The 13,369-nt window shown below is 30.5% G+C and overlaps 1 protein-coding gene across 49 annotated transcripts in view; it reads right to left on the minus strand.

Annotated features, from left to right (window-relative positions):
- Positions 1-13,369, minus strand: part of RIMS2 (regulating synaptic membrane exocytosis 2) — a 614,692-nt gene that overhangs the window by 268,588 nt on the left and 332,735 nt on the right. For 26 of the 49 annotated variants that reach the window (XM_020288967.2, XM_076005083.1, XM_076005098.1 and 23 more), the window contains 2 exons: positions 6,339-6,469; positions 1,642-1,813 (listed from right to left, as the gene is read on the minus strand). In XM_020288967.2, the coding sequence (XP_020144556.1) occupies positions 1,642-1,813; positions 6,339-6,469 (303 nt within the window). Of the gene's footprint in view, positions 1-1,641; positions 1,814-6,338; positions 6,470-9,922; positions 9,971-13,369 lie in introns of all 49 variants that reach the window. The other 23 variants (XM_076005085.1, XM_076005081.1, XM_076005089.1 and 20 more) reach the window with 1 other exon arrangement.

Here is a 13,369-nt window from a genome sequence, read left to right on the forward strand (position 1 = left end):
ATAAATAGATAAATAAATAAAACCAGAAAGGGGAAAAAAGGATGGACTTTTAATGTGAACCATATTATAACATGGATTTTATGATATAAATATTTAAAAATTTACAAAAGAAATCACTCTGTAAATATAAATGACTATTTTCTTTTAGGGTGTTGTACAAGTATTAAAGTGTTTGTGCTTTTGTTTATAAGAACTGCTATAAAAAGATAAATTACTATTCAGCTATACGAGGTAAAGAAGCAAAACAGCTAAATTATTATTTCATTCTTTGTAAACTTTCCCTAGTCATTTGCAAAATTACAGGCACTATGTTCCCAATGTTTACTCACACACACACACACACACACACACACACACACACACACACACACAACATACTTATTTAATTCTCATATTAACCCTGAGTTGTATAATAGTGCTATTTCCAGTTGGCTAAAAAGAGGAAACTGAAGTACAGATGGGTTAAATAACTTGCTCAGAGACACAATGCTCGGAAGTAGTAGTGCCAAGAATGTAAAGGTCTAGCAGCTGGCTCCAGAGTCTCTGTTCCTAACAACTGTGTTACCCTTCTTCACAAATGATTTTTAGGTTTATCACTCATTGGTTCCTTAAATGACAACATTCAATATTTCCACAGATTGTCGTTTTACCCAAGACATATCATTTAATTTACTCAGGAAAACCAACCATACTAAAAAAGGCTGAAAGTGGATAACTTAGTATGCTAATAGTTGGATAATTGCTTTCCATCTTGCCCCTCTTCAATTCATTCTCCACATTAGAGCTGGAAATACTTTTCTCAAGTACAAATGCAAACAAACCATTGTCTTATTAAAGAGAATTGGTTATTGGTCATTGGTTCCCATTATCCACAGGATAAATCCAAATTTCTTAATATATTAACAGCATGATCTAGAGTCAGTTTAACCCTCAAATCTCATTTCTTACCACTTTCCCTTGCAATTTCAATGCAGTTGTCTAATATCCATCACCCATGATGTCTAGTTATTTCCCTCTGCATGAATTTTGTTTCCCTTGACTTTGCTAAATTCCTCTTTCTTTGTGGAAATTTCTCTTAACCACCACCCCCTCCCTTATGCAGCAATTATGTATTCCTATGGCATTTTTCCCTTTATAGCAAAGGGTATGCAATATTATAATTGCTATTCACTTGTCTCTATCACCAATGGATTTTAAATCCCTTGAAGTAACTATTATGCCTTATTCACCTTTGAAGCCTCAGTTCCTAGCACAGTGCCTGGTACATCAGAGTTTTAAAAATAATCCATAAATAAATGAGTGAACTACTTGCTAGTAGTTCAGTTGGTTATCTAACTAAGATATATACAACACTATAAAACAAAACGATATATTTGTGAAATAGAAAGCAACCTTTTATCATTCAACACTGAAATTTCTATATTAAGAATAACTATGTAAAACTGTCAAAGAGTATTTAGAACCATTGTTTTCTCTGGTACCAATAAGTTTTCTCTTAAAGCAGTAGCTAAATTCATACTGTTAAAGAAATTATGCCTACCTTTTCAGATATACTAAATATAAAATTTCACTGATAGTAATATGAACAAAAAGTATTGAGGATGACATGAATAGTATAAACTTTAAAATAATTTCAGATACCTCTCCTAAGAATTCACTTTCTTCCTCCCGAACTCGAGCTTGATCCCAAAGAGTAATCTCGAGCATTCGTTCCCGAAATTCTCTTCGATGGACTGGAGAATAAATGAATGTTTGGTTCCATTTGGGTTCCAATGTTTTCTTTACTGTTTTAGTTCTTCTCTTGTTTTTATCACTATGAAAAAAATAAGAATATATGAACTTACATGCAATTTTAAGTTTTGTCCTAAAATTAATTTAAAATTTCTCAGAAAACAAGTGAAGTTTTACCACAAATTTATCATAGATTACAAATATTATGATATTTAAAATCATTTATTAAAATTATAAAAGTGTCCAATTATCATATTTTTTTTCTCAAGAAATAGGATATCACTCTGTTGCCCAGGCTAGAATGAAATGGCATGATCATAGCTCATTGCAGACTCAAACTCTTGGCCTCAAGTGATCCTCCCACCTTAGCCTCCCAAAGTGCTGGGATTACAGGTATGAACCACCAGGCCCAGCCAATTATATCATACTCTATAAGTATGACTTATACTAATATTTCATTAAATCTTAAGTTTTTTTAATGATAGATAATTGAAAAATTAATCTTTATAAAAATCTAACTAAAACCAGGCTTGAGAACCTTAACTTTAAAATTGTTAACATATTGCCATATTGAAAGCCTTCAAAATAATTAACCAGTAACATTACATATACCATTCACTTAAACTACAGAAGTCTTAATGTACTAAAAATGAATAAATTGTGAACAACTTCATATCCACATAGTTTAGCTAATGAGCAATTGCAATTTACATATTATGAAGTTACTTATATTATATACTTATATATACTTATACTTACATATAAAAAACACATATTTGCTCATTTGACATATATCAGGTCTTTAAAAATATTGTAAAATATTTCTATATTAAGTAGCCACTATAACTTGTGCTGGAAATGCAAGATGGCCATTTGACAGACATGACTTCCAGCTCAAAGGTTTTCATACTCTTTTTGATTTCATATCTGTATCAAGTGAATTTTCTAATTATGCATTTCATTATATGCACATATATTTATGAATTATACACATATGTTATCATACTGTTGACTAATATATTGTGTACATAAGGAAATATACTAAAACAGAAATTTAAAATAATGAGATAAAAAAATTCTAATATTTCTTCCTGGATTCTAATAGATTATCCTACATATCCCGTAAAGGGTACATCCATCCCACTTGTAGATTGCTACTCTAGCTTATTAGGATCACTAGCTGGATAGGAATAAAGAAAATCATCTAGGAAGTAAATTTTAAGCTATCTAAGAAATTATTTAAAGTGAAAAGTGGGCCTGGCACAATGGCTCACATCTGTAATCCCATCACTTTGGGAGGTTGGGGCAGGAGGATCGCTTGGGGCCAGGAGTTCAAGACCAGCTTGGGCAACACAGCAGGATCCCTCTCTACAAAAAATTTAAATTTAGCTGAGCATGGTAGTGCACACCTTCAGTCCCAGCACTATGGGAGGCTGAGGTGGGAAGATCACTTGAGCCCAGAAGTTTGAGGCTACAGTGAGCTATGATGACGTTATTGCACTTTAGCCCAGAGGACAGAGTGAGACCCTGTCTCAAAAAATAAATAAATAAATAAATAAAAGTGAAAAGTAGACAGACAATGAACAATATTAACTACTACAAATTCTCCCAGCATAGCACAGTTCCAAAGTGTTGAGAAATAGGGAAGAGAGGGAACAGAAAAGGGTTAGAGTGTCTCTGAAATGGGAAGCTCTGAGACTTCTCCTAGGAATGTTAACGTTTAATATAGATTTGACTTGAGTAACCAAGAGGCATTGTATGTTTCTAGAACACATAGATTTAATGTGGCAGAAAGCTGCCTTTAAATAAACTAACTGATAATGAATTTTGCTAATACACATGAAAAAGATAACATGCATTGTATATTTATTAATTTTGAAAGCATTGGTAGGAAAATAACTTTGCAAACCCATGTAGGAGACTATATGGAAAATAAGTGATACTGTATATATGGATAACTCACTAAACAAAGGACAATAACATGAACTATGATTCACAATCCTTCTCTCCCCCTCCTTTCTTTAAAAATTTTAACAAATATTTCTTTAGCATCTATTTATATTCCATCAATGAAGAATGAATTCCAAGACTCTGTCAAGAGATAAAGTTCCTTCCATGAAGGCCAGGAAGAAAGTATATGCCAGAGCTTTGCTATCTAATTCAAGAATGGTTTATACCTAAATCTGAAAGGAAATAGAAGAATAAACGATGAATTTCCTCTTAAGGACTAAAATAAGTTCTCAGACAAAAAAATGACAATTTTAGAAGGCACTGGATAGGAAGAGGACCAGATAATCTCCACTGGATAGCAAGGGGACTGGATAATTTCTGACGTTCCTTAAAAAGCCAACATACATGATTATAATATTTAATAAGGCAATTTAATGTGTATCAAAGCATCATTTCATAAAAAGTAATCTTATCTTCAGCAAGTTAAAAAAAAAGTTTTATTTTTTCTAGAAGTCTAACCAAAGGCTTCAGAATCAGCATTCTATATAAATCAAACACTGAAAACGTGCTAATAATATCTAAAAACTAAGATCAATAAGCATGCTATACAGCTATTTTTAAAACAGCAGCTTAATGATAATAAAATAGTGATCTTTAAAAGCAACATTAAATTGTTCAGAATATAGTTACCTTTTTAAAACATAAAATCCAATCTAAATCTTTTCTATTTATTTTCATGTTACTGTTACTTTTGGTTTCCATTTAATTTCACTAAGAACATGCAAAGACTTGATGTTTTTATTCAAAATAAAAAAAATAAAAAATATAATTTGATTGGTAACCAACTTGACTTCAAAATATAAAAAAGAGTGTACAGCATGCCCAGTTATTTTTTAGAGTACACAATATATTACCTAGAAAATAATTTTCCAAATGGCTTAGCTGACATTCTAGACTAGATCTCTTCTATGTAGTTTCACTTGCCTCTCCGGAAAGTCTTATTGATAAAAATGCATCAATCCTTTTCTATGTTTACCTGTTCAAGTATTTCTTACAGAAAAATTGTTAAGAAAAATGAAATACCTTATAAGAAAAGCATAGTCCTTTATGTGTTAAAAACTTGTATCAACAGCAAAAAAAAATGTTGGGAAGATAATGTAACTTTCTGAGTTAAGCAGATAATTATTTTCACAATTAGAGATAAAAATCATGACACAACCTAATCAACAATGTAAGCTACAAAATTTACTCAAATAGTCTTCAAATTCTTTATAACTGACAAGGAACTAAGCCGAAAAATAATCTGAGAAGAAATTATTCAAATGCCTCCCACATTCTTTGGTGTTGAAAAAAGATAAAAAGAACTACATCTGGAATATAAAGGATTCATAAGAAGAGCTTCCCTTCCATTTTAGCTCTATCTGCTCAAAATCCAAGGAGAGGGGTTATTTAAAACTAAAACTAAACAAAAATAGTCAATCAAGAAAGAAATTTGGTAATTTGCAATACTTTCATCACCTAACAAATAAGTGTTTCTCCTCAAAGGTTTGAATACGTAGAAACTTAAGTCGTGCATGTGCATAAAAACATAGACGATTATGGATGTCCTCTCCTTCCTTTACATTTCAACATGAATCTCTCAAAAAAGTCAAACTAAGTTGTTAGAGAACAACTTTCTTCAAGTCAACTTTATAAGATAAAATTCTATAGCAGTGTCTACTAACTTTAGAGGTTGTGGCATCTTGACATATTCTGAGGAACTGGTTATACAACTTTCACTTCAAAATATGTACTAAAGAAAATATAAGGCTTCCGTCATTTGTCTACTTCCTTTCTTTTGTCCTTTTCTTTGCTGATGTTGTTGTTCAGATCTTACTTTGGCATCCATCTCAGCCTTGATGGCTTTCTGCTTGAACTAAGTATGAGTAACTAAATAACTGTGGGTCCAAAAGTATGTAAACATGTTTAAGATCACATCTGTGCTCAGACACTTCCAACCTGAGATAAAATGACAGACCTTGAGAGGCCTTGCTTTGGAAGACAGGGATGCAGATAACAGGGGTAAGGGTAATTGGTGCTGTTACTTTCTTCTTTTTTCATGATGCCTATTGAATAGCCTCTTATTTTCTATATGCCTAAAATTAAGAGTGATTAAGGTTACTTTTGATATTTCTCCAATCCTAATTCCTCTATTTAAGTCAGGGTAGAACAAAAACATTTAAGTGAATGAGAATACACATAAAACAAAAAATTATTGGGTAAGTTGATTCTGGTAAAGTTTTCTTAATATGGCATGATGAAATACAAAGCATACTTGTTAATTTTATAGAAGAGAGAAACATTATCTTGGTAAGGAGGTAAAAAAATTTAATTTTTAATGATTTTGATAAATGAAAACATATATTATTTAAGAAATAATCCACACATGTCTAAACTTAATATTCAATAATATCTACAATAAATATTTAATGTAAGCTTTAAAACAATCTTAAATATTTTCTGTCGCTATTTTGATTTCTAAGAACCATGGTAAGCTTCACAAGTATCTGACTGGTATGATACAGAAGAATAAATGATACAGGAAATTGAAATATTCATTGCTATTAACATTTTCCCATTTATTTTCAAGAACATTTATTTTTGTTTTATATCCCTACCTTCTGTCTGGAAGAAAGTAAATTTTAACATAAGGATTCCTTGGCCTCCCATCTTCCCTCGAAGGGAGATCCTTTGCTCCCAAAATTGTAACTATTAATTGGTGACCAACCTTGTCAAACCACAGTTTTATCTGAAAAGCAAAAATATTTACTTATCAGCTGAAACATTTAATACCCCAACATAATATTTACATTTCAAATCCACCCCACTCTCTTACACTAATATTAGCACAGAATATAAATTTGACTCAGTGAATTGTGTTAGTTAAAATAAAAGGATATACTATAATAACTTCAATGAATAAAAGAATGATTCAGATATTTCAGTTTTAATGATAAATCACTTGGGCTTTTTATTCTTAGCATGATTGCTTATTAACATGAACATAATAATTATATTATCATAATTAAGGACATTATACACAATGATTGCCCTGTATCTTTCCTTATGCAAGAATCACTGTAGTTCATTTTGGTTCCCCTACAATAGTGACCTCAGAATAAGTGTTCCAAATGAATTGAGTGGATAGTAACTTGTTTCCATAACATTCATAGGGAATTTTCAAGTAAATGTTTTCTGTGATTTTATAGCAACAGACACTTAAAACATTATAAGCAAAGGGGATTTACTAGTAGCTGTAGTCAATAGAGTACTTCAGTTTGTACTTAAAACTACAATAAATTCATCTTTTTAAATTTTCTTTCTCATACATAAAGTCTCTTTTTATTTTGTGAAGCAAATGTATCACATTCTTAATAATGAGAGTTCATTTTATTATTTGAGATAAGAAAATGTGAATAATTTCCCTGTGCCATTTAATTAGGGATTGGAACTTCACATTCAGCTTCTAAATTCATTTGATTTAACAGTTAACATCTCCCACACACATACCTCATACCTCATACCTAGCTAGCAGATTCTATATCAGGATCTATAACTATGGCTCTCATGCACATCTTGGTTAAGAATTATGTATATCTGTGACCACTATCTTGAAACTGAAATGGAATCAGAAATTTGGAACTGGAGAATAACAGGTAAAATCAATTCTGGTTACATAGGAAACACTAGCAGTTCAGTTTCAAGTCTAGTATGGCTTTTTTGAGTTTCTCAATCCATATCTTAGAGAATGAGAGACTAAGCAACTCAGAAGAGGTGGACCAACAGCCCAAAAGAGTATATAAAATTATTTCTATCCTTTTGTTTCTTTGATGAATGGAATTAGCCCTCTTATGGGAATAAGGAAGAAATATTCAAATTTTAAAACTTATAATTACTAATCTATATGTTAAGTCTTTATCCTTAATGGAGGTATTATCTTACTATTGTATAAGTTTTTCTAATAGAGCTGCTAAGTAAAAAAATAGACCCTAGACAAGTGTTTCTCTAACTATGGTTAACAAACCTCCCATGTCAGTATTATCTGGCTTATTTACTAAACAGTTATAAATTCCTGGGCCCTACCACTCACCTACAGAATCAAAATGGGGCCTTGGAATTTGAATTTTAACAAGTCCTCTAGGTGATCCTCATGTGCATTAAAATTTGAGAACCACTGCCTTACATTAACAGATCAACAAACTGAAGAAAAAAGTTTTCAATATTTGAAAGGAAAAAGTTAAAACATTTGCTTGCCTAACAATATTAGAACACACATATAAAGAAAGATAAGGAGGAATAAGAGACTAAACTATTCTTCTGGCAAAAAATATGAGAGGAAAGCAAAGAAAGAAAGAAATGCAGGAGTGTCTAATTGCATATGAGATGATAGAAATGTTATAGATAGCATCATGGTTCCTCCTAAATGTGTGACCAAAACCAGATTAGTTTCTATGGTATTCTGTTTTCACAGGTAATAAAAGAGCTTATGACTATTTTTTCAAGACACTAAAAATCTTTTTTCTGAGGCTCATGACATGAATATTAGAAACCTCAAAGAGAAAAAGATTTAGCAAGGCTAAAAAGTTTCTTTTCCAATAAACTTTACACTTAAGAAACAGAGAAGCAATAATTATTATGAGACTAGGCTTAAAATTATTAGAGGAAATTATTGATTTATTTGATAATTTTTTGAGGGGTTGAGACTAAGCACTTGTTGCTATCTCCACAGATAATATTTTTGCTCCTTTAACATTTGAGAAATGTATTTCAAGAGTCTGATAAGAAGTATCCTTTTCATATTTGTTTATGTCATGGAAAACCAAAAAATATCACTTACTAATATTATCCATTTCTCATACAAATAGATGGTAAACACATGGCTTTCTTATTTTTATAATAATATTATATGATTTATTAAATTATACTTTATAAATATACAAATATTAAAATAATTTAGATAGGAAGCAGGCACATTTTAATTTTACTAATTATTTGACCAAAATTATATTCTTTAACAAACTGCCTTAAACTGAGCATCTGAAGTAGCCCTAATTTTATTTATATTGCAGGACATTGAAGTTTTTAATAGATATCCAGTTCTTATCACCAAAACAAAATTATTTTATAACTAGACTATTTTATCACATTCTTAAATTTCTTATCTGTGCTTTTTAAATAAATGGCTAAGATACAGCTATTGATGTCCCAAAATATAACAAATGTATCTTCATAAATCTAGTCCTGACATATTTCTTACTCTGCTTCAATTTCATTAATAAAAACATTGGTATCATTTTAATTGTTTTAATATAATTATCATTCCAGCTTTAACATGTAACCATTTTTAATATTCCTAAGTAGAACCTGAGCAGCACAGGTAAATATTTTATATTGTATAATATTAGCTACAGTCAATTTAGTTTTTAAAAATTAAACAAAATAAGTATTACTCAAAACCAAAAAATTTTTTTAAAAACATGCACCAAAGCTAGGAAAGCATAATACTACTTTTTAAAAAAAACTATACTGACATTACTTTACTATATAAGGGTTTCCTAATGAAAAGAGGCAAACAACTTGTACCCAAGTATTACAGTAAAATTAAATGAAATTATAATGACAAAATATAAACAAAATAAACCCAACACATTTTATTTGGATTGTAATTTTGTTCTTTCAAAGTAATATACTTTCCAAAAATTGAACCTTACATATTATATGAATAAAATTAAATTTTAAACAAGGTACAAATTTATTTGCCAATCTCCTCAAGGAGTTATTGCTTGGAAAATGCACGAGAATATAGATGTTAAGTGATATAATGAATGATTTAAAGAGACAGCAAACAGTGTCATAAAGGAAAATATCAACAGTATAAAATTAGCTATTTCTGTAAATGTTACATATATAAGTGGAATCTACATTAAAACTATATTAAATGCTACTTTGAAACCTATAAGTTTTATTTAGTATTTAGTTCATCACATAAAATCAATAACAAAGATTGTCTCTTTAAATTTTTATTCAGTATTCTAATCCCCATGCAGAATTTTACAAGCTGGCTCATAAAATGGTTTGGAAGTCAATAATATGGTTTGGAGCAACATACCAAAAAAAGTTTTCCTACTACGCATTTTCCAAAAACATACAAATAAGGGTTAAAACACAACTTTAGATTCTATCAGGCAGACAAGGCCTTTACCTGAACCCTAGGAACAAAAGGCGTTGTTCTTCTACTAAGGCTTTGGCTCTGGTAAGCAAAATTAAAGAAAAAAGCAATAAAACAAAACCAAAAAGGACAACACGCTGGAACTAAAAGACCAAAAGTAAAAACAAACACATATAACTATCCCTTAAATACAATTTTCTATGACAATATTTATCTAAATTAAGTGCTTCAATGTAATGAATAACTTTATATTGCCCAATGCTAAAATACATCAAAACTATAAAAAATACTAAAATTTGTTTAATCAGATTTTTAAAATATAGTCAACATAACAGGAATTAAGACTGGTTATAAAATAACATAATTGAACTTGTATATTCTGAAAGAAAGACTGTAAGCATAACTCAAGAATCAAGAGATTTTACCTTAAATATACTATATAGAAAAAAAGCATAGTCCAAAAAGAAGTTAGATGAAAATGTATTAGAGAGTTATTAGTGAAAAGCCATTTCTGGAAGTAATTGTGTAATTTCTCCAAAGACATAAGTCTAACCAAAGTCCAGAAAACATCAGTCAAGTTGGCTTTAGAATTTCTTAAAAGAAAACACATTAAGATTAAAGTGTGCTGGAATGCACTGGATTAATTAATTGATTCATATTTGAAGAATTTATACCAGGTTCTAGTACTGAAACACCATCTTCAGACATTTATTTTGCACCACTTGAGATAACACTGTTTATTGCTAATAACACCTATGAATGACAATATCTCATTTCTTTTTACTTACACAGTTCTTTATATTTTTCCAAGCTTTTACTGACAGTTTGTTGCAAGTTTATTGCCTTATGGTATTCCCAACAACCCTAGGAGGTAGTTGATTTTATCCTCAACTTGCAGATGAGGAAATATAAAAAGGGGGGTATAACATACTTTGCCTGTACTCAAACAAAAGCAAGATAGTGTAGAGGCAGAAAACAGAGCCCAGTTCTGATTACATCACTCTATTTCAAATTCTCAGAAATAAAATCAAATTTCTTTTCTCTTCTAACTTTTTTGTTTTCATTTTGAAACAGTTTTCAACATGCACCACAATAACTAGAAAGCTGTGCTTTTCCTTAGATGTTCCAACAGTTAAATCAGGAACAAAATCAGATGCATGTCTACGGATTTGGGAATGAATTTCACAGGATTTAATTATCTCTGCTCTCTTACCAACACATTCCACCCCATTACTCACATTTCTTAGGAATGTTTCTCTTGTCTACTTCAAAGTTATAAATAGTTCAAGGCTTCTATCTTTTCCATTGCTACATGGAAAGATAACGAGCGCTAGAAGAACTGTTGCCCAATTCAACTATCGTGGGGCAGACACTGTTTAAGGTACAAATCTAAAACTCAAAGGAAAGCAGACTTTCATTCAAACGTGAATTATCTTTCTTTCTCTTTCTCTCTGTGTCTCTCTCTATTTCTCTCTAAAAACCAATACAGTCTCAAATCTAAGTTGTCTTCCTTTTGGTATGGACATATTCCCAAATGAAGAAATAAATGTTCTGATATGGAGTGTGTTACCGATGTCTGTCTACATACCTGACGTGGCTAATTCTTTAGCAAATGGGGTGAGGATGCATGAAATTCATAGAGATTAAATAATTGTGCTTTAGAAAGGGACTAACAAGACACTCTAGAAACAGATTTTATTTTCCCTGCCCTCCTACTTGATCTGTTTTAGAACAAAAATATTAAGGTAATAGAATATTTTTACAAGTAAATATTACTTCAAAAAATGAAAGATGCACTTTAAAAGGAATAGTACTTTTAAATTAATTGATCTTTTAAAGCAAACACTTTTCCATGTTCTAAAATGACCTTAAACAAGCAACTCATAGACTTCTGAAAATTGAACTTCTAAAATCTATCACTATTTAAACCTAATTTTCACCCATAAGTTTATACTTTAAAAATGGCTATGAAAACATATTTTTGGCAGTTTTTTAAAAATTGAGGTAAAATTCACAAAACATACCATTAACCATTTTAAAATATACAATGCAGTGGCAATTAATGCATTAACAATACTGTGTAATCACTACCTCCAACTAGTATCAAAACTATTTGATCACCCCATACCCTGTACTTCAAATAATCACTCCCATTCTACTATAATATCTCACTATCCCTTGGCAACCCCTAAGCTGTTTTCTGTCTCTATGGATTCTATGTCTCTATGGATATTACAAATAGGAATGTTAAAGTGCTATGTGCCTTATTGTAATGTGTACTTAGTATTAACTCATTTATTTGAAGCATGAAAACTCTGATAGTATCTATAACAATTCAGGCTACATACAAATGAAGAATTTGAATTTGTATGCCATAATTTATTTTGCATTTTTAATGTCACTTCCTACTATTTGCTGCACTACTATCTTAAGGCCATTGCTTTCAAGCAATTCTTCTAGAATAACAAAGTTACGGCAACAAAGTGTAAAAGATAAAAATTCAAACAAAAACTTTCATTTATAGAAAGTTTTTTAAAGACTATAAAGTTTCTAAGGAGATAGAAAGGACACATACCTATTCTTAAATTACTTATTCCTTTTAAATGGGCATATAATGGACATGGATACTTAAAATATTTACTAAAAATGGAGTCAGAAAAATATTAAAACAAAGTAACTTGGAAAAATATTGCAACCATAAATCACTTCACCCTGAAGTGAAATAAAATATGACTGTCAATAGAATCAACTGTGTAATGCATTCCTACAGAAAGAATTCTGAGCCTCTTTTCAAAGAATTGAAAGCTATATTTTGTTTTAACACCGTATCAAAAACCTAGCCAAAGACTATAAATTAATTTTAAAATATTAATAATCACAAAAGTAGTCCTCTAAAGAAGGAAACTACTATTAATAAATTCTGGAAGGACATATAAAAAATGGAATCAAAATAAGAGAATGCTGTCACTCAAAAGGCTAACATATAGTCCAGGAAGCATAAACCTGACCTCATGCTGATTTTCTCACCAAATAAATTACTGGTACTTTCATGGTTGTGCCTAATAAGCAGCAGCACAATTCAAGCATGGAGAGAAAATAAATTGCATATATTTTTTAAATAATCAATAGTATTGAGTATGAAAATGTAAACAACAAATTTGTATTACAATATATATTTTCTATTTGAGAAAATACCAGTTCATGAACTGACATAAAATATTAGGAAGGTCAGCTCACTTACTATACAAATTATCTTTGTTCTTAGGCATTGGAAATGTCATGATTTTGTTAGTGAGGTATGAGCCCAAGTAGATTCTTCCCAAAAGCAAAAATGCCTAAAGGTGTAACGGAAGTAAATAGGAATTATTATGTTGTCTTGTGACTTCCTCGGGGTTTTCCCAAGGAGTTATATACATAGACATCTATTTTTCCAACCTCTACATCATTAGAGCAAACAAAAATTGTCTACAGGCTGGTACA

This window comes from Microcebus murinus, chromosome 7 (genome assembly GCF_040939455.1).
Source record: "Microcebus murinus isolate Inina chromosome 7, M.murinus_Inina_mat1.0, whole genome shotgun sequence".
Classification (NCBI taxonomy): Eukaryota; Metazoa; Chordata; class Mammalia; order Primates; family Cheirogaleidae; genus Microcebus; species Microcebus murinus.